General features: G+C 34.7%; 2 protein-coding genes across 4 annotated transcripts in view; one reads left to right on the forward strand and one right to left on the reverse strand.

Annotated features, from left to right (window-relative positions):
* Nucleotides 1-23,796, forward strand: part of LOC135217428 (prolyl 4-hydroxylase subunit alpha-1-like) — a 203,802-nt gene that overhangs the window by 156,168 nt on the left and 23,838 nt on the right. The window lies entirely within an intron of this gene.
* Nucleotides 18,383-20,600, reverse strand: LOC135217429 (uncharacterized). The gene is made up of 2 exons (XM_064253295.1): nucleotides 20,372-20,600; nucleotides 18,383-19,599 (listed from the first exon to the last, which is right to left on the reverse strand). Exons 1-2 carry the CDS (start codon nucleotides 20,444-20,446, stop codon nucleotides 18,628-18,630), a joined length of 1,047 nt encoding a protein of 348 aa, XP_064109365.1. The 5' UTR covers nucleotides 20,447-20,600; the 3' UTR covers nucleotides 18,383-18,627.

Here is a 23,796-nt window from a genome sequence, read left to right on the forward strand (position 1 = left end):
GAGAGACAGAAACACGGAAATCCTCTCCATCTGTAAGACGTAAACGATTCTCTCTCTCTCTCTCTCTCTCTCTCTCTCTCTCTCTCTCTCTCTCTCTCTCTCTCTCAAACAATGCAATAACCCCCACATTTATGGTTCCATATATGCCTTTAAAACCATCACATGCCATTTTAACGTTTCAGTCTATGGAAATTCTATGGAACTATAAACACACTGATTCGTGGGAAACTGTTCGTCTGAAGACGGTTTATTACTGCGAAATAATTTTCATAACTTTTCTAAGAGAAAAGCAGGAAAAATAGAGGTATCTCTGCGTAGAGGTTTATGGTATATTCCTTTTGTTATGCTGAACAGTACCACGACGAATGGAGAGATATGCAGGAAAGTAAAGAATTCTCTTTGTCATTCTTGTGAGAGCTCTTGGGTACCTGTAGCTATTGGAAGGATTTGTGGATGAGAAGGGAGGGGTGGGGGAGAGAATGCAAAGAGGGAGAAGGTTATAGAGAGGGCGGTGGGGGCTGTTGCAAAGTGGTGGAAGACTTGATACAAGTACTGGAAGGCTAAAAAAAAAAAAATCTCATACACGCACACACACATATAGTAAACATATGTGTGCGAGTTAATTATCTTTTAGTCTTCTCCCATACACATATCTGCACATGTCGGATGATAACTCTAAGATATCATATGTATCATTGCATTGAATTTCCTCCCCGTTTCAGCAATCGACCGAAATATAACTATATATAAGGGCTAAAGTCCTTTTTCGCATTTTCCCTTAACCTAAATCACATCAAGAAATCGGACAAAACGTAAAAGATATAAGAGTCACCATGAAGAAATTGAGTGATGAGCAACTGAAGTGTAGCCAAAGGTTTTTGCAAAACGTAAAATGTTGCAAATTTTGCGTTTCTTTGCAGTATAACAACTAATACACCTACCAGAAATGACTGTATAAACGTACATCTCTGACAGGGTACATATAGCAAGAAGATCCATCCACCACGCACACTTTCTCGTATCTTTGTTTTGGGCATGTGGTACGGACCTGGGTGACCTCTGACCCCGAGAGCGGTCGCACGGGGCACACAAGGAACCCACTCGACATACCACGAAAGGATCCCACTGTGGTATAGAAGACTCACTCGTGACCTTCCTTGTGGTAATAGTTTGTGGTGCTCTGAATTTTCACTTTTCTTGGAAAATTATCTTATTTTTATTTTTCATTTTCGTCCTCAAAGTTTTTATTGTGTGGCATTGGCAACGAAAATACAAACATGCACATATGTACTTATAATAACCACAATGGGCTCTTACCTCCTCGATTTCTTCACATTTTCTAGAAACCCTCGTCACTCCAAAGCCTTAGATCCAAGTGCAAGACTGTGAAGTAATTCGAACCAGCATCCAGAGTATCAAAACGTTCTGTTGTTTCAGATACTCTGGATGTAGGTTCGAATCCAGCTACGGACACCAGAATGACTTTGCATTCTCGCATATGAATCTAAGGCTTTGTAGGGACAAGCATGACGAAATCGATGAGTTTAGAGACCATTATGGTTATTACAATGACATACGTATCTTGTACAAAGTAAGGGTTGACGCCAGATAAAACTACAAAATCAGTCAATTCAACGCTCATCATTCAACTGCTGAATGCGGATAGAACCTCCTGTGCAGAGAGGCAGACGAGAGAGAGAGAGAGAGAGGTGGGAGGGTATGTGTATCTATGCGGGGATGTATTTGACCCGTCAAGAGACAGAAAGACAGACAGAAGACGCCATATAAGGATGTGTTTGATCTGGAGAGAGAGAGAGAGAGAGAGAGAGAGAGAGAGAGAGAGAGAGAGAGAGAGAGAGAGAGAGAGCTTTAAAACTGATGGAAAAATTTTTAAGCCATAATTTCACACCCCATAAGCGCCATCTCACATTAATCAACTCGGACTGCATTACTGCATCTACGCATGCGTAGGAACTACCGAGATCACTTTCACCTACGATTGTCTTCGCACATCTTCAAAGACTATAAAAAAAAAAATCTCTCTCTCTCTCTCTCTCTCTCTCTCTCTCTCTCTCTCTCTCTCTCTCTCTCGACAAATCAAACACTTCCTGATATTTCTATAATGTAGACACGTTCCCCCCAACCTCTCTCTCCCTCTCTCTCTCTACACTTCGTAAACATACATGACCCATCATACCTCCAGAGCACGAAAGTTTATGCACGACCTACGTGAAACTCATTTCGAAGCACGTCTGTGATTGACAGATCATGGAGTTGGGGTCCTTTCAACCGAGTGTGTCTGTGTGTGCGTGTGTGTGGTTGTTGGTTTGTTGGGTTGCTTACTCTGAATTCCTTTCATTCAGACACGTTCTATCTACACGTCTGCTCTATGTAGAGTTCGTCTACCTTTTAATCAATGTTTCTGTCTTGTAAAAAAAAATATTTACTTACAAACATGGAAATACACAGGTATGTCTATGTATGTATCACACACACACACACAAACACACACCACACACCGATATATATATATATATATATATATATATATATATATATATATATATATATATAATACCATTCATCTGTGTTTATTTACTAGTATATTACATTTTAGCTTATGAAACAGATAGTTTTAATTTTCTTGCAAACGTAATGCTTCGTGTTATTTGGTTTGATTTGCATGAATCTTTACACATTAAATAATAATAATAATAATAATAATAATAATAATAATAATAATAATAATAATAATAATAACAATGCTCAAACGACGGCAAAAATGACAGCGAAGTGTTTGCCCGTCTAAAGAAGTTCCAAGGTTAACTTTCTTTTTACTTTGCACAAGGCGTATCTTATTAGCCTTCAGTGAAGATGGCTCAAACTGTTTTTTTTTTTTTTTTTTTTTTTTTTTTTTTTTTTTTTTTTTTTTTTTTTTTTTTTTTTTTGCTGTCCACTTTCTTACCCGCTGAGTTTAGGATTGCGATTCCGAAGGTGAACTCGAATTTCTTTGAGGTAACTTAGGAGAGGGACACAGCAATAGCCTTGTAAATATATATATATATATATATATATATATATATATATATATATATATATATATATATATATATATATATGTATGTATGTATGTGTATGTATGTATATGTATATACATATATATACATATATATACGAAAATATAGATATATATATTTATATATAATGTAAAATATATATATAAATATAAATATATATATATATATATATATATATATATATACACAAATATAATCTATATATATATATAATATAATATATATATATATATATATATATATATTTACATATGTATGTGTGTACAAACATATATAATAAATATATTTATATATACAAATGTAAGGTATGACTTTTACACAAGTCATAGCATATCCAGTACATAACATAAACGTATTAACCCAAAAGCAGCCCATTAATATCAAATTCAATTTAAAAAAAATTCAAATTATTCGAAAATTAATCTATCATAGAAATAAAATTTTGGTTTACTATAACAACAACAGTTGTTAGTATTACAACTCTCCTGGTATTATAACCAATGCTAATATCTCGTAATAATGGAGAAGAGAATAGTAATAATACTCTCTCTCTCTCTCTCTCTCTCTCTCTCTCTAACTTTCCCAGCGCCGAATAATGTAAAGAAACTTTTGTATTCGTTACTCAAAACTCTCTCTCTCTCTCTCTCTCTCTCTCTCTCTCTCTCTCTCTCTCTCTCTCTCTCTCTCTCTCAAAAACTATCAAGCCATGCGGCAATTATAAGTACCCTTAACTTACCCTAGGCGCAAACCAGCTCATTGTATGGTAATTTGACAGTTAAGAGGTCACGGGAGGTCAGCAGATGTCATATAATAAGATTTATACCTGTTCCTAGCGCATTAAATTCACGTTCACAATATTATCATTACTTATCATTACCACACTGAAAGTAATGATGATGACTTTGTTTTTATTGGGTCAAAGGTCAGACAGATTAGGATTAGTTAACGTTGGGTCAGAGGTTAGGGTAGTAAGGAATTATTTTGATAATAATAATATTTTTGTTGCTACTTATTTTATATATTTTGTTTATTCAGGTAATGAATAATTTTACCAGAAAAGAAAAATTTTCAAATGGAATTATCTAGATAAATAATTTTCTCTTATTGCTGTTACTATACTCTGTTTTTTTTTCATCTGTCCATCCGCCTGTGGTGTTTTTGTATGGCAACACTGCGTCCCGGGCTTTAGATAGTTACATTCAGCTTACATTCAACGATTATAATAATATCCTATTTCGAATATTAACGGTGTAATTCGCATACAGTAAATTATTAAAACACTTTTCAGTTGCAAATGTACGCCCAGATATCCTTTTATTTACCTAAAACTTGCACATAACGTAACTATCTAAAGCCCGGGACGCAGTGTTACCATACAAAAACACCACAGGCAGATGGACAGATGAAAAAAAACAGAGTATAGTTCCCGCACAGTGAGAGAGAGAGAGAGAGAGAGAGAGAGAGAGAGAGAGGAGAGAATCTTGAATCAAGCGCACCATGATATAACCCTCTTTCTCTTTAACTGTATTACAAAGTAATATATAACAAACCACTCATCCTTACCTAAACATAACCTTACATGATTTGCAGGCAACGAAGCCTGAACCTCTTTTTTTTATAATAAAAACATAGAATTATGAATCATAACTAACTGCACAGTCAGCTGGTTTCTTGAGAACTCGAGCAAAACCAGTTGACGAAAGCTGAGAGAAATGTTTTCAAATTACCTATGAAAGTACCGCCCTCCCAGAGATTGTGCTGGAGGAGGAGGAGGAGGAGGAGGAGGAGGAGGAGGAGGAGGAGGAGGAGGAGGAGGAGGTCGTAGTTCATTATGGAGAGACTTATCATTCTTTCGTCCTATTTCTACAACAATACTATGCCCACCATCCTTTGAACTTGCTTTTTTCAGTTGAGGAGGCTATATATTCAAATTTCTCATATGTCCTATTATTATATATTATATATATATATATATATATATATATATATATATATATCTATATATATATATGCACATATGGTGATCTATAATATTACATTTACAGATTTATTATTATAATAAAATTATAAATATTAAATTAAATTTATATGTATATCATAATATATATATATTATATATATATATATATATATTATATATATATATATATATAATTACATATACTATACTTTATATACAATTTTAAAAAACACATTTTAAATATAATTTATATAATCACTAGATTACATGGCCAAACGAGAGGATTAAGTGAAATCCAAAAGGATAAAATAGCAAGAAAAAGAGAGGGAGAAACTCTCTCTCTCTCTCTCTCTCTCTCTCTCTCTCTCTCTCTCTCTCTCTCTCTCAATCGGCTTTTAACCGCAACATTCGACCAAGAACCAGGTGTTGCTTTCGTTGCCTGGAGTGTGTGTGTGTGTGAGTGAGAGTGTGTGAGTCAGTAAATGAATATGTGTGTGCTTTGTGAGTTACTGCCTGTGTATATGTGCACTGGTAAATGACTGAGTAAGCTCGTGTGTGTCAGTGGCTGAGTGAATTTATGAGTGACTGAGCGTGTCTGTTAGAGAAAGCGAGCGAATATGTTTATAAAAGTGAGTGAGTGTACACGAGTAAGTGAATGTGAGTGAGTGAGCGAGTGGAAGTCTTTACGAGTGTAAGTGTCCTGCAGAGGACAAAGAACGAGATGTTTTTAGGCCACGAATGACGACCACTTACCTGGTGGTTTACCTGCGGTAATTGTCTTGCTTGGAATTCGTGTGTTTAAATGAATGGAAATGACGAGTAATTTCCTGGGATTGTGGCTCTCTCTCTCTCTCTCTCTATCTCTCTCTCTCTCTCTCTCTCTCTCCTTCGCGAATATATCCTAAAACTTAAATATCATTGCAATGTTTACTCCCATTTTCTTTATATGCAAACAAACTTGTCCTGAACTTTTAAGGTACATTGTACACATTGCAGGCTTCCGAGTGCGACCAGAAAAAGAGACTATTAAAACGAAGAGTACCGAGTGGCTTCCGCCATATGGTGTTTGCAAGCACCAGCAACTTTGGAAATGACGAGGATTTACTGATGGAGCAGATGTTAGAAAAATACTGACCGCTCTAGTTGAAACGTCATGTGTGAAATTGAAAAAGGGGAGAGAGAGATAGGAGGAGAATAATTCTTCCAATTCTGAATAGAATTATCGTACACTGCCGTTACTGTGTTACCTATTATCGTATGTTTAGTAAATAATTCTCGTACTTCTAGTGCGTCAACAAAAAGGCAGTATTTAGATTAACACGGAGAGAGAGAGAGAGAGAGAGAGAGAGAGAGAGAGAGAGAGAGAGAGAGAGAGATCCATGTTCCATGAAAAATTCTAATAAGGATCAAGAATAAGAAAGAAAGAAAGAGAGAGAGAGAGAGAGATCCACGTCCCGTGGAAAACTCCAAAAGGATCGAGAATGAGAGAGAGAGAGAGAGAGAGATCCATGTCGCATGAAAAATTCTAATAAGGATCAAGAATAAGAAAGAGAGAGAGAGAGAGAGAGAGAGAGAGAGATCCATGCCGTGAAAAGTGTAAAAAGGATCAAGAATAAGACGAGAGAGAGAGAGAGAGAGAGTGGACGAGGTGAATGAGAGAGAGAGAGAGAGAGAGAGAGAGAGAGAGAGAGTACAACATTCTTGCAACAGAAGTGATACAATTAAACACCAAGCGTTATCAACATAATTTTTTTTTTATTTCCGTCAGATCCCATCAGTGTTTGGCCTCCATTGTAGCGTTAGTGTCGGGTATTTTACCAACTGATTCCGTTATTTCTCCCTCTGTGCTTTGCTTCAACTGCACATTTTTTTTTTCCTGGAATTCGACCGCGTCGGGTTTCGGACGAGTATAGCATGGGAAAGGAGTTATTATACCTTGATGGAAAATTTTATAATATTATATATATATATATATATATATATATATATATATATATATATATATGTGTGTGGTGTGTGTGTGTGTGTGTGTGAGAGAGAGAGAGAGAAGGGGGGGGGGGGAGACAGTATAAAACATACGTAGACCCAATTATGTTAAAGAAACGAGGGAAAACAGACTTTAGCAACTTAGTTCATACAAACCTAGGTACCTAGAGAGAGAGAGAGAGAGAGAGAGAGAGAGAGAGAGAGAGAGAGTGAGTGTTACAAGGAGTTACAAGGATTAGGATGTCTCAAAGACCTGTTAGTCCATCCTAGGAGACATCGCGTGCTCACTTATCTCTAGGAGCAGGTTTTACTGTTCATTCAGTGTCCTAATGATTTTGTCTAGCTTTCTTTTAAACTCTTCCACACTATTGCTGAGAGAGAGAGAGAGAGAGAGAGAGAGAGAGAGAGAGAGAGAGAGAGAGAGAGAGAGAGAGAGAATTATTTAGATCTAGGGGTTTGGTCAAAATAACCAAAACTTTATATATACATACATATATACATGTGTGTGTTTATTCGTATAATATTACGGGCTCTCGACATAGCGTGCATAATGCGATACGTCCCAATAAATCACGCAGTGGTGTGAAACCATGTATCAAGCGAGACTATATACTTATGTATCGGCAGAGCGTGCTGCATCTCCACGTATCACTGGTATCACGTATGGCTTTGAGAAAGATGATGTGGATGACGGGAAAGACGATACTAATATTTTTGTTATGCTGAAGGCAATAAAAATATTAACTACACGCTTTAGAGAAAGTTCTTGAGGAAATATAGTTTATACATGAAGTCTCTGATAAATATAGTTTATACTTGAAGTTTCTGATAAACATAGTTTTTACGTGAAGTCTCTGATCTATCAGAAGCTCTGAAAAGCAACTTGAAACTGCATTAAATGTAGAAATAGAATTCCATTTCAGAAATTAGCATTAAATGAACAAAAATCATAACAATGGAATCCTAAATTCTCTGCATTGAATGAGGAACACGAAAAATATAATATCCTGAACTTTTTTTTAATGAATGAGAATCATCATCGAAACTCACCCATGAGAAAACCACGATTGAAAACCTGATCCTGAACTGCATTTTAAATGAGAAACGTGACAAAAATGCAATCAGGATTTTAAGTTAAATGAGAAACCGGACAGATATGTAATTCTGAATTCCAGATCACTTGAAAAATGTGATATTTTGTGTTCATAATAAATGAGCAACTAGAAAAAAGTCAATCCATGCATAAAAGGTACACAGAAGAGAGACAACAACAGCCTTTCTATATTTCTACTCCCACCAAATTATGTGCTGACCATATTACGTATATGGACCCATACTTTCATTAAGAGTGACATTGTACTGTATACGACAACTCCTTGTAATTGGAATTACGTGAATAATTAAAGATGTCGCACGAGAAAAGAGAGAAGGCGCATTAATGCCTTTGTTGTAATTATTTTTTCTATCCTGCTTAATCATGTTCAAAAATCCAATCCATTTGAGCATGATTACCAAAATTCCGAAGATTAAAAGCCGCATCAGGCTGTATATATATATATATATATATATATATTATATAGATATATATATATATATATATATATATATATGTATGTTGTAGTATATATATATATACGGAGTCTCTCACTTTTTTAGCTTAATATACATTAAAATGAATGCCACGACAGCCTTTTCATAAATTTTGAAACCCCAATAAACTTTTGATATTGGTTAATAAACTACGCAATTATTGACAACAATTCAAATCTATTCCTTTAATGAATTAAACTTGTAAGTTCTCACACTAATACATTAACCCTTTTGTGCCGCACTGCCAACAATGATTGACTGTGTAACAATCTATTTCAACAAAATCATTGCTCGAAATATCCCCTTTTGAAGACCCACAATCTACGCAAATATTCTCACCACTCATACGAACCAATAAAGCAACTGACTCTTCACCACCGGCGAGAAAAAACATTAATGTTGTTCCAGTCGTTGGAACAAAGAAAATTCAAACATCATATGTCGTGGGTTCGCGCCTGGAAAACCTCAAGAAGGATTTCCCATTAGGAGTTTGGGTCATAAACGGACGATTATCCAATTACTGGGGAAAGGAGACGAGTCGTCTATCAGCTGGGAAAAGTCGTCTTCTTCGCGTTCCTTTAAGGTCTAAAGGTTCTTTGTAAAAGCGGTAAAACACGACCATAAAGACGCGAGAATTTGCCAGCGATTTCATCGTTTCTTCGCGTGACGGAATCTCGACAGATGGGCAAATGATCTCTTTTGCATTGTCCTTCTGTTGATTTGTTCGGGGAAGGGGAAAATTTAGATAATTAGTATTAGTTTGTTTATTTTTTTCACGACGTGACGAAGATTAAATTATGCTTGGAACAATTGTTATTTGATATATATCTTAGACTCTGGTACATTTGTGCCAAAATTATGCAGTAGGTACATATACAAACATAAGCACATATGCACACACACGTATATATATATATATATATATATATATATATATATATATATATATATATATATATATATATATGTGTGTGTGTGTGTGTGTGTGTGTGTGTGTGTGTGTGTGTCTGTAAATATAAATGAGTATATTTATAGATATGTGTGTATATATATATAATAAATTAACCCGCATAATTATCTGATCAAATAATAATAATAATAATAATAATTCAACCACTTTATCTCCCATGCCACGGAAGCTAACGAAAACTAGCCGTATTACTGAATGAATTTACGTAATCGTGCGCCGAATTTGAATCATTTCGTGACTTATTCGCCATAAGGTAAGTCGTATTACACTAGTGCGTCGTGTATCGCATTTGCCAATTTTGTCTTACGTGTTTTAACACTGCATAACGCATCTACCCGATTCTGGTCCATTGTCTTTTCTGACGCCTGTTAAAGAGTTCCCTAGTTGTAGGAAATATTTATATTTGAGGTGAACTTTATATATCTATCTTCTTTTTTTTACTTATTTGTCCAGAGGAGAATCTATAGTAGTAAAATATTATCAATTTTATATTATTATTATTATTATTATTATCTATTAATTATTGTTATTATTTTTATTCTTATTATTATTATTATGACGAGTGTGATGTTTTATATTAGTAGAAGCCACTGAGTCTTCAGCGAGAGAGAGAGAGAGAGAGAGAGAGAGAGAGAGAGAGAGAGAGAGAGAGAGAGAGAGAGAGAGAGAGAGAGCAATAATGATCAAGGTAAACACATACATCATGAAGCCATTCGAGAGAGAGAGAGAGAGAGAGAGAGAGAGTGAGAGAGAGAGAGAGAGGCAGTAATGTAGCATCTAGGTAAACATATATCAGTTAAAACTTTCGAATCGAGAGCGAGAGAGAAAGTTATGGGTTCTAACTACATTTGTCGTTTCATTTAAGACTCGACTCATATCAGAAAAATAGGTAAGAAAGAGCAAAAAAAAAAAAAAAAAGTGTAAAAACGAAATTAAAAAGAAGACAAGTGTTGTTCAATGTATTTTTGTTGTGATCTTTAATAATCAACCCCGAAATCACTAATGAAAGTGGAGGAATTTCATGAGAGCCTTCTTTTGGTCAGAACTTCCCAGAGGAAATGGACGAGTTCGTTGACAGGCGAGTTTTTTTGATGGAGAATCGATTTATAGAAGTTTTTGAGGGATATTTTGATTCTCTCTCTCTCTCTCTCTCTCTCTCTCTCTCTCTCTCTCTCTCTCTCTCTGTCTTGGAGTTACGTCTCGTTGCCTCTCTCTCTCTCTCTCTCTCTCTCTCTCTCTCTCTCTCTGTGTGTGTGTGTGTGTGTGTGTGTGTGTGTGTGTGTGTGTTTTAGGAGTTACGTCCCTCTCCCTCTATCACACTTTCCAGTAGTTACATTTTCTTTCTCTCACTCTCTCTCATCAAATTGTTGACAAAACAAAATATAAAGATATATTGGCAATTCTCTTAAAACAATACACAATAAAATAAACAAAGATAAGCATATGTTATCAATACAATGATATGGGAAATTGCCTAAAGTTATGAGGCTCATAAAATACCATTTTTGATGAGTGTATTGTTTCAATGCTTGTTTAGTAATGCAGAGCCTTTTGCATTGTCCTTCGGGAATTTCTGACAAACTTTAAAAAAAAAAAGAAAAAAAAACGGGCTCAGGGAACGAATGCATTATCGCATATCTAAGTTGACAGGGTGTGTTGGTGTATAGCCTTATCTCCAGCCTATCTTTAATATACAGATCAAGATGATATTGCGTATATTAGAGAAGATATCAAGTCTATGTAGTTCCATGTTGTATTTTCAGAGCACATATTTAGTGTCAATGTCTTAATGTTTTGGAGAAATAGTTTTAGCCATCCAACTCCTCGTACGTTATCCGGCTCCAATATTTACCTCTATAAATAAAATCATGTTTTTAGGCTGTCAGGACACTTGACTTAGCCGAGATAGAAAAAGATGAGATAAAAAAATAAGATGGTATTACCCAATCATTTATAATTGATATCTCGCAATGGTTTCAATTAACAAATAATGGAGGAAATGAATGAAATTCAGCTGTACGTTTGCGCTCTCTCTCTCTCTCTCTCTCTCTCTCTCTCTCTCTCTCTCTCTCTCTCTCTGTATAATATATACATACATACATACATATATATATATATAAAAAAAAATATATATATATATAATTATATATATATATATATATATCATATATATATATATATATATATATATATATATACTATACATATATATATATATACATATATATATACTATATATATATACATATATATATATAACATATATCTATAGTATCTATTATACATCTACATATCTATATCTATATAATCTATATAATATATATATATATATATATATATATATATATATATATATATAGGTAAAAGGAGCCCATAAAAACGCCAAAATATTGGAGAAATTCTATATTTCCTGGAAATATATTTCAGAGACTGCTGTCTCTCTCAAGGTATATGAATGAGAAAAGTTACAGAAAAGGTGGTATTTATACCAAGAGATCCATTCACAGTATAAAATACCACCTTTTTCTGTAATTTTTGTCATTCACCTGCCTGAAGAGAACAGCACTCTAAAATATAATATTTTCTCTATATTTTGGTGTTTTTTGGGCTCCTTTTATTAGATGGAATTCTGCTGTAAGAGAACATTGTTACCAGTCATATATATATATATATATATATATATATATATATATATATATATATATATATATAGTATTATATACGTATATATATACATATATACATATATATATATATATATATATATATATATATATATATATATATATTTATTTGTGTGTGTTTTTGTTTGTTTGTGTACAAAACCATGTGCTTAAGATTATCTGGTAGACCAGAGCAATCCCTGAAGTGTGTTGTCTATAATTAAAGACCATTACTATCCAATGATAGTGCTTTTAGTGAGAGCTCTTGTCCCATTAGTTCTGCCTTCAGCAATTTATTTATTTTCTCGTCGTTTCTTCATCTATTTTTTTTATTTCCTGAAGAACCCTGGTTTCTTCGTGGGACCATGAACGAACCGGGATAATTATTGTTAATGATAACTTTCTTCTGTGTGGTGGTGGAGGAAATAGGAAGATTCTTGTAGCTCAGAAAGACTTTTAAAAGAGATAATGGATGATTGCTGGTGTTCCCTCAAGAATTTCGCCGACCAATGTTGGACAGTTTTCAGCAGCTTAATTAAGTATTATTTTCTTATGCGTTTGTAAGTGAATGTCCCGTAACAGTAACATAACAGATCGTCCCTCCAATTTTTATTTACGTCACTACATCGGCGGTGATTTCACCATCGATTTCTTGTTTCAACAAAGTATCAAGTCTGTTTCTCTCACCATCCAGGATGTATGGTCTGAGAGACACTTCATACTTTGCCGAAATAGGAAGTCCAGAAATATGAAAGATGCATATTTGGCAGATAGGGGAGGTTTGTTCTATGAAGTTTAAAATCCTGTAAATTCAATGCCCAATTCAGTTATCAATTTCTGGGCTATAGCCTTTTCTGAGTTGGCTGTAAATATACAGAGTAGAATCATCTTAGTTTAATCTTGATTGGCCAAGCTCGTTCAAATCCATCGGCCAATCAGAAGCAAGAATAATGCCTCAATGACACTGGTTCTTGAAATTTACCATCCGCTTTACAAAAAAAATGGGCTAATTAGAATCCGTCTTCAACATGTGTTCAAATGAGGTTTGAGATTCTCAGTATATATATACTCCAATCCTGATCGCTGGTAAATGTGGAGAGTTGGTAAACGACACATCGACTGTCCATACTCACCACCGATCAGGATTGAAGTTATTGCCTATCGAAGAATGTGGTTTAGTCAGGCAAATAATTCTTATAGGCCTTGAAAACTTCATTTGAACACACGTTGATGAAGTGCTCTGATTACCTTCTCATTGTAGAACAGACGCTAAATTTCCTAAACCAATAAACCAAAATCGCTGAAGCTTCTTTCTTGCTGATGACTGGCAGACGGATTTCCACTGTAATTACTGGTTGGTGAGCAGTGTGAGTTGTGGCTAATCACGACTAACTTGGATGATATCTGCTGTCGGTAATTTACAGCCAACCAAGAAAAATTAAATTTTAAAAAATAAAAAAGGGCTAGAGCCAAGAAATTAGTTATCGAATTTGACCAGAGACCTTTCTTGGTAATCTTCGAATTTACTTTTAAAACTAAGAACGGTATTATGTCCGTCAGAATGTGCAGGTCTTCACTGAAAAAATGATTTAATAGAAATAGTAACTCATATATATATATATATATATATATATATATATATATATATATATATATAGATATATATACATATATATCATATATCTATATATATATATATATATATATATATATATATATAAATTTATTATATATATATAAATGTGTGTGTTTGTCTGTGTCAGTGAGTGTGTATGCGTGCACGAGCGGACCTATTTAACCAAACTATTAACGTCAGAGTACTGAGTCGCAATGATCAGGCTTCAACAATCATACTGCAACGTTTGCAATTCATCCCATGTAACACTTTCCAATCGTGTAGTCACCTACACGCAAATGATTCAACGTTTTCATTATTACTATTAAACTGTTGCGAATTAACTGGCTTATGCAAAACTCTGGATGACTAGTGTGTCCTCTTTGCTTGACGCATGATTGCTAAAAAATTGCTCAAACACACGCGTTTTCTCTCTCTCTCTCTCTCTCTCTCTCTCTCTCTCTCTCTCTCTCTCTCTCTCCTTCTTCTTCTTCTTCAAAACGATAAGAACTTATTCCCCGCTCTTTCTCCGTACAAAAATCAGTGTGGAAGTGTTAAAAAAAGAAAGCTAGACTGAGTCATTAGGACTATGAAAGAATTGCAAAACTTGCTCCTAGAGATAAGTGAGCACACGATGTCTCCTCGGATGAACTAACAAGTCTGAGACATCCTAATCCTTGTAACTCTCTCTCTCTCTTCTCTCTCTCTCTCTCTCTCTCTCTCTCTCTCTCTCTCCACATAAACAGCAATAGCTTTTTCAGCCTTTTCCAGCCTCAATGACTCAAAACAACTTACAACTAATTGCAAAGCTCTGTAGTCAGTTCCTAAAACGTTTGGTGTTTTAGACGTTATGGGTGTTTTAGGGAGTGTCAACATTACATCAATATATGCCATCAGAATGTCTGCAACTTGTTGCATACATGTCATAAACAACTTGTAAACGAGTCAACGACTGTAATGGAGAGCGAATATTTAGCAATTGCAGATGTAACAGGTAGTCGTAGACTCGTATTTAAGTCTTATATTCAACATGGATGTGAATTGTTTGCGAGAAGTTGCCGATATGTTCTTAATGCAGTGTAGAACTACTCTGTGAAGAGTTAAATATCCGATCGTGAAGTCTGGCCGTAAAAGGGACAATATGGGATTTTCTCAAATAAATGTAATATTGCAATGCTCGTAGCAGATTCTCTTACACGATTTCGAGGCGAGGGGGAACAAGCATAAAATACCAGTGAAAAAAATAAAATACCAGAGAACTGAGAGAACAACAATCAGAAAAATTAATATGAATTACCAAACACTAGAGACATACATAAACTGCAATTTATCAGAGAAGCCAAGGAAAAAGAAGCTTGTTTAATTACCGTATTTTATGCAGCTGTCACTTCTCATTCAGTTTAATGACACCCAGGGAAGTACTTTTACTATTTTCTCTTTAGCTCCGATGAATTTATAAAATAGGGTCTGCCACCTTCCTCCTGTGGATCAAAATCCCCAAGATTAATTTCACGTTGGACAAATAGACCTCTGAGCTGTAGCAGTTACAGATCGGGAAAGACTGTACATATTTTCTTTCGGTAATTACGCGGATTTGTTAGGAATGTTACTGGAGACTTCAATGCAGGGCTAACAAGTGAGCTGCCTTCATTTCTAGGAGAGAATAGATACTCCCGGATACGCGCATTAATATGTACATAAATTATCTTATTATTATATAAGGCACACATGCGTACATACTTATATATATATATATAATATATATATATATATATATATATATATATATATATATATATATATATATATATATATTATATATGTATATGTATGTATGTATATATATAATATATATATATATATATATAATAATAGAAATATATATATATATATATATAATTATATATATATTATATATATTTAATATATATATATATATATATATATATATATATATATATACATATAAACTCACCGTTAACAAACTTGACTATAACATTTTCAGTCAGACATTCCAGTTAACTGGTAACAAAAATTCTTCCTTCCTTCCAAAATCAAGAAGAAGAAGAAGAAGAAGAAGAAGAATCACGCTCCAAAAACACAATCACTCACATGAAAGGGGGGAAATGGCGATAAAAAAAATAAGAAAAAAAAACATAAAAAAAGGAAAAACGCGACTCCATGACAACTCTTTCGCCCTGTAAAGGAGATTGAACGTACGCGTTCTTCCTGTCTACCAGCGCATTCCAGCACATTCGCCAATGCCACTAATGTGGGAACATTACCTGGAACGACGCTTCCAGGCTGCACAGAAACACTCCAGAATTGTACGCTGCGTTCATCGCGTTGGTTGGGTTCTCGGGTCTTACTGTGACCTACCAACATTAGTTTGCTAACTTTTTTAATGGGAACTCTGCGAAAGAATATAGTTCTCGGGCTGTCCCTCGTAAGTTCTTTTGGTATATGTTATTAAGATTAATATAAATATTATTATTATTGACAGCAATGCTTCGGTGTTACCGTAACTTATAACACTTTATCTCGTATCTAAATCATTTACACTGTATTGTATCTACCTTTCTTATCTCTATATGGACTGAGTTGAGATGAAGTATATTATTATTATTATTATTATTATTATTATTATTATTATTATTATTATCAATAAAATGCAAATGGTAATGATATTACGGAAAATGTATTGTAATAAAACGAAATACACCAACGAAATCAGAAGTTCGTCTTGAATAAGCTAATTGCCAGTAACTTTTGAACAGTGGCATGTTTCATATTTATAGATAATAATGAGTATAACTGTCTTTTATTTATCAGAAATATTAATAGACGCCTACTCGAATTTAATTCTGACTGACAAATAAAGAAACCCCTTCCAGAGGGACTATTTGAGGACCTCCCAAAATAAACAAGAGAAAAAAAAATTTAATGCTTTAAGAAGAGAATGTGCCATTTCTTCCCGCAACTTTTAGGGGAAAAATTAACAATTTCCCTCAACTCATAGGAACAAAATAAACATTTTCTCCAAGCGTTTACGGACCATATTTTCATAAAAATAAAAAAAATTCTCTCCAGCTTTAAAGGAAAAAAATTACCCCTACTTTTAGGGAAAATAATTTCCCATAGCTTTTAGGAAAAAATATAAATCTCCCCCCCAAATTTTCAGGAAAAAATGAACATTTTCCCCAATTTTTAGAAACGGAACAACATTTTCCCCCAAAATTTAAAAAATTAACGTTTTCCCCAACATTTAGGGACGAAACAAACATTTTCCTCTCCAGTCTTTAGAGGAAAACTAAAACCTTCCAGACGCCATCTTAAGAAAAAAAAAAAAGCGACCATGTTTGGCCACATGGGAAAATATCAGCTGAAAACCTGTTCCTAGTGCAATTTTTCCATGAATGCGAGACGAACCAACAAGGTCAAGACGCCCGATACGTGAAAGAGAAAATATGAAGTAATATCGTGGTTTTATTGAAAAAAAAAAATAACGAGAAATTCATTAGGGAAATGTGTGATTACCAGGTATAGACACTGCATTCCTATTAACTGATGTTTGGGAAGTATTAAAGAAGAATGCATTCATCACCGTAATACCCTTTTCCATCGGCTATTTTCACAATAAAAAACGGTGAATATCTTAGGTGTACGATGTGGTTTTACGTAGTACGTAGTATTAGCTATTCATAAAAGATATGAGTAACTAAGGTTTTAATAAGCTGAAGACTACGATCAATTTTTTCGGTTTAACGAACCTGAAGAGACTGAAGAAATTTTTTCAACGCCAAGATCCTCACGCAAATATATATATATATATATATATAGATATATATATATATATATATGATATAGACATACATATATATATATTTATATATATATATATACATTATAGGTAATATATAATATATTATACATACATATATATATATATATATATAATGATATAGATATATATATTATATATATACAATCTATAGTACATGATATAGTATATATAAGATATATACATACATACATACATACATAACATATGTATATATGTATAATATAGGATATATATATATATATGATTATATATATATTCTAGGATATATATATTATGTATTCATTATATATAAGGATAATATATATATATATATATATATATATATTATATATATAATATATTATATATCTATACACATATATATATATGTATGTATGTATGTATATATATATATATATATATACACACACACTTCGTGGCCCTTCAATTTTCATTAGACACACGATCCATTAAGAGCATAATGGTGGCTGTTCGTGGAATTATTTCTAAAGACACGTTTACCTTTTGTTTGACGAGAGAGAGAGAGAGAAACACACTACTCTCTCTCTCTCTCTCTCTCTCTCTCTCTCTCTCCCTCTCTCCGCAGTCCTTGGATGCGTTTTTACAAGCCCAGTAATTAGGTTTTCTTAGCAATATTCTCTTTATATTGAAGTTTATTTTCAAGTTTATGGGGGCAACACTATACAGGCCAATTACAATGGTTGTTAGTGAATGTGGTCACATATGTTGGCTACAATACACAACATACTTTGATATTATACCACGTTAACTTTATACTGAGCGCAAAAGAGCCACATACTTGAAAATCATTATCTTATCACAGCTTCCAAGAAAAGGGTAGACAAATCTCAATATGACACATTACTCAGTCAACATCCTTTTTACCCAATGAAGTTTAGTATCTTTGATGCTAGGCACCGAATTAGGAGTTTTTCATGACGCTTTCATCATTCACTGATGACTTCTCCGAATTTTCATACCTATCCTTATATTTGATCAGGCTCATTTTAGCAATGGCGTCGTCTTTCGAAACGAATATGTAATTGGCTTTGTCGTCACTGTCAATGAAGAGGTAATTAATACTTTCCATGTAATTCACAAAATCTTGGTCCAGTTGGTCTCTTTCCTCGATGGTTTTCGCGTCGTGGCGATAGTGTTCCACGGCCAAGACCCTGATGGCTGTCCTGTTCCAGGGAATATTCTTCAGGATGTCCCATTCGTTCCCCTGGACATCGAGGGACAGGTAATCCACCGAGGACACGTTCAAGGCCAAGAGGTAACTCGCCAATGGAAAGCACTGGACCGTCGAATAAGCAACCGCTGAGAAGTCTGCAAAGTCCCCTTCCAGACTGGTCAGAAAGGTTCCAGTCCTCCTGGAGTTTGCTCGGTAGAGCCACAGCATGGCGTAGGACTCTGACCTCTGCTGCAGAGTCTCGAAAACCGCCTCTTTCGGGTACTCCTTCTCAGAAACGCAGGTGTTTGAGAGCCACGCCTTCCTCCTCTTCCAGACCAGGTACTTGAAATTCACTGGATCAGGCTCGATCGAGAGTCCAGTCCAGCCCAGATGCCATTCCAGCCAGAGGGTGTTGGACATGAACTCCCCATCCAGGGCACCGGCTTCTATGAAGAACCCGGGCTTGTGTTGTTCGCTGAAGAACTGCTTGCTGTAGAAATGGATGAACTCCCAGCCGAACTCGTATTGGTTCAGGGAGTATTCTACGTCGTTATGACGCGTCAGGTTAAGTGGCAGGTCTGATGGTGGTGCGAGGTGGTTTAGCCTGATTATTTCCAGCAACTCTTGGCTGTCCAACTCCAAAGGACCCTTTAGCCTCGCCTTTGGGTCACATGCGTTTACTGTCAACTTCAAGTCTCTCAACTTGTAAACACACGTAACCTAGAATAAGAAGGAGACAATGCATATGCTTATCTTGAATTGTCTTACAGTATACAAACGCGTATCCTTGAATTACAATGCAAAAAAAAATTTATTTGACTTCAGCTTAATTCTGCACTGTGGCTGCGACCCACCACATTTGACTAACCATCAATCCAAAAATTCACTACTTAACTCACCAGAGCACCAGAGGAAAAATGGAGCTTACAAATCTTGATTAAATCGTTCTTCGTCTCATAGAGATTAAAACCAAGCACTCCTCTTAACGATTACAGTAATTTGACCAATATATGTATTTCTCTCTCTCTCTCTCTCTCTGTATACACATATATATATATATATATATATATATATATATATATATATATATATATATATATATATGTATATATATATATATAAAATGTGTATATATTATATATATATGATATATATAAACAAATCACAAAAACATTAGTAATCATGTGATCTTGTTTATTAGCTAAAGCCAGTAGGCAAGTTCAAAATGAAATGACAAGAGTGCCCCAAACCTTTCGTGTATTTAACACATCTTCGTGTGTTCAATACGCGAAAGTACTTGGCACTTTGTCATTTCATTTTGAATTTCCCTTGTGGATTTAGCTAATATATAAGTAACATGTGCAATAGCAGTCACATACAATTGGAATATCGTTTCACCTCAATACAATCCCGTTTATCTCCTTGATATTAGAAGACTAAATGACATGCCACCGAAAAGGGAAAAAAAATGCAATCAGCCGACAATACTCACAACAAAAATGACAACAGCTGCGAAGAGAATTTTCTCTCCGGCAAAGAAGAAGAGTAGGGATCCTGGCCGTTTCATTCTGCAGGAACCGACTGACGAGGAAAGCAAAACCGTAACTCCGAAGAAAATACCAGATTGGCGCAGTATATAAAGATGATTTTCCTCTTCATATTTTGCCACGTAACTTGATCAGTTGGTGTAGATGTGTGAGAGTGAGTGAATTTCTGTGTGTAGGGGGAGGGGCATGATTGAGTCAGTGAATGCATGTAAATGAGTTAGTGGTAGAGGACAAAGAACGAAATGTAGTTTTTATCCCACGAATGAGGACCACTTACCTGGTGGTTTACCTGTGGTAATTGTCTAGCTAGGAATTTGTTTATTTAATGAATGGCGATGAGTAATTTCCTGGGATTATGCTCTCTCTCTCTCTCTCTCTCTCTCTCTCTCTCTCTCTCTCTCTCTCTCTCTCTCTCTCTCTCTCTCTCTCTCTCTCTCTCTCTCTCTCTCTCAGTGCCATTTTGTTTGGTGAGACGTTCCCGCGCAGTCTGATTAATCAACAGATATCACACGTTTTAACATACATCTGGAAATTGAAAAATATCTTGAAGTGTTCATGAACGGTTGGTGATAAGATTAGTGTGAAAATAGTAGAATAAAGGGTCTACTAAGTTAGTTTATCAAGTGAAATATTGTAAATCAGATCAAGATGGCAGTAAGTTCCAACTGTGCAAAAAAATTGCGAAATTTAGCGTGTTTAGCAGATTCGCAATACGATGAGGTAGCAGGGAGGGAGCTGGCATTTCTCATTTATGAGATCAACAACAGCCCTAACCAAAAAGATACAAAAGCATTCATAGACATATTAGAAGGATATGATCCTTCAAACTGGAACAAATCAACAGAAAACATCTTGAAAATAATTGAAGAAGTTCCAAATAAAATCCAAGTAGTCAAGAGACTCAAAGAAAATTTACATCAATCTACATATTCCGACAAAGAAAATGAATAAGGTGAACATTGTGAATATCCTAATTGATGCAATAGGAAAAAGAATGCCAAAAGCATGCAAACTGTGTAAGGTGTGGTATAGCATAGTTAATCCACAAAACCTGATCAGAAAATGTTCTGCATGCAACATTCCGACGCATCCTCAATGTGCTGAAGTAATGCAAGATATGAGTAAGGATACCAGAATATTTTGCTCAACATGTTATTTAATCAAGACTTAATGTACAAATAGTTGAGGATGAAGAAGAATAGGAAGAGAAAGAAGAAGAAGAGGAAAACGGAAAAGAAGTAAACAAAACTGAAATGGCAGAAAAAAATAAGGAAAACAAAAAACAAGATAAAAGTATGGATGCAGAGATACTCAATGATACTACAAACGAGGCAATCAAGCAGCATACATACGAAGAAATAAATAACGACATGACAACACAAAAGAAAATCCCGAAGAGGCTCTACCCAGATCTGCACACTGATGGGAAAGAGGAAAAAATAGACAAGAAAGACAAAGTCTGCAACCTTTTGAAAAGAGAGAATTGCAGATTCGGAGAAAGATGTTACTACAAACATCCCAGGGTATGTCACAACTATGATATCTATGGTAAATGTGCATACCTACACGGCTATGAGGATGATTGCAGAGATCTACATCCAAAAATATGCAAAAACCTAAAAGAAGGAAAAGGATGTAAGTTCGACAAAAAATGTAAATATATGCACCCTGTAGCCATGAATCAAAATCAATTAAATAATCAATCAAATAATAAAATCTAAAATAAGAAAAACAAATAAAGAGATGAACTAAGAATATGAGGTGAAGGAAAAAAGCAAGCCATCACCGCGATATGGAGTGTCAGCAAAAAATTTCCAAGCATCAGCTCCAAGATACAGCTCAAGAGATAAATACTGTATTTACGATGCAAGAGGATATTGCAGATATGGAGAAAATTGCAGATTCAGACACAAAATGAATAATTATGATGAAGGAAGATCAAATATTATGGAAAAGTTGGATTTTTTAATGTCAGAATTTCTGGAAATGAAGAAAAGAACAACATACCAGAACAGGAAAGAGATGTGGGAAAAACCTTATTATTACCCATATTAAATGAAGGAAAAAACACGCAAACCATCATAGTGATGAATGCGCAGGGTTTAGTTACGTGTAACTCAAAAAGAAAAATAGAGTAATTAGAAGAACTAACCCAAATTGAAAAGAAAATAGATATAATGAATATAAGCGAAACCTGGTATTCCCAAGAGACTGGGAATGACGATCAAATAAAAGGGTTCCAAACTCATAGATCAGATAGAAAAAATAGGAATCAAGGGGGAACCACGATATATGGGAAAGACAAAAAACAAGGAAAAATATATGAGAAATATAGTAACTCAGAATGTGAACTAATAGCAGTAGAATTTGAATCTGAAAAATTAATGAACATAGTAATATATAGACCCCCTTATACTAAAGAGTTTGACACAATAATAGAAAAATTGGATGAAATATGTAGAAATCACAAGGACTGGACTATCCTCCTATCCGGAGACTAACTTTCCTTTCGTAGACTGGAAAGAATGAATAGGAGATTATGGTTGTATTATGGTGTCCCTGCTATTTTGCTAGAGAAAGTAATTCTTGTATTGCAAAGCCACTTGCAATATTATTAAGACAAAGTGTAGATACAGGCAAGATTTATGATGTGCACAAATTAGCATATATTACCCCTACATTCAAAAGTGGATCAAGACTAGAGGCAAGTAATTATAGGCCTGTGAGTCTAACATCACATATTATGAAAGTGTATGAAAGGGTAATGAAGAAAAATATTAGGAAACATTTAATAAAAAATAATTGGTTTAATGTAGGACAACATGGTTTCGTACCCGGAAAAAGTACACAAACCCAACTGTTAGTCCACCGTGAGAACATATACAAAAATATGAAAAGCGGAAATGAAACAGATGTGGTTTATCTAGACTTTGCAAAAGCTTTTGACAAGGTAGATCATAATATATTAGCGAAGAAAATTAGAAAACATAATATAGTGGATAAAGTAGGATGATGGTTAAAAGAATTTTTACACAACAGAAAACAGATAGTTATTGCAAACGATGAGAAATCGGATGATGCTAAGGTAATATCCAGTGTCCCACAATGTACGGTGTTAGCTGCATTACTGTTTGTTATTATGATTGCAGACATAGACAGTAATGTTAAGGACTCGGTAGTGAGTAGTTTCGCCTATGACACAAGAATAAGTAGAGAAATTACTTGTGATGAAGGTAGGAACGTGCTACAAAGAGACCTCAACAAAGTATATGATTGGGCAGAGGTAAATAGGATGGTATTTAACTCTGATAAGTTTGAATCAATAAATTATGGAGACAGAGAAGGAAAGTTATATGCATATACGGGACCT

The sequence above is a fragment of the Macrobrachium nipponense genome, chromosome 7, assembly GCF_015104395.2.
Source record: "Macrobrachium nipponense isolate FS-2020 chromosome 7, ASM1510439v2, whole genome shotgun sequence".
NCBI lineage: Eukaryota > Metazoa > Arthropoda > Malacostraca > Decapoda > Palaemonidae > Macrobrachium > Macrobrachium nipponense.

Excerpts from the sequence above, each read along its gene's own strand:
- LOC135217429 (XM_064253295.1), bottom strand. The coding sequence starts at position 20,446 with ATGAAACGGCCAGGATCCCTACTCTTCTTCTTTGCCGGAGAGAAAATT. Across the intron at positions 19,600-20,371 it reads CAGCTGTTGTCATTTTTGTT|GTTACGTGTGTTTACAAGTT; the intron begins GTGAGTATTGTC and ends TTCTTATTCTAG.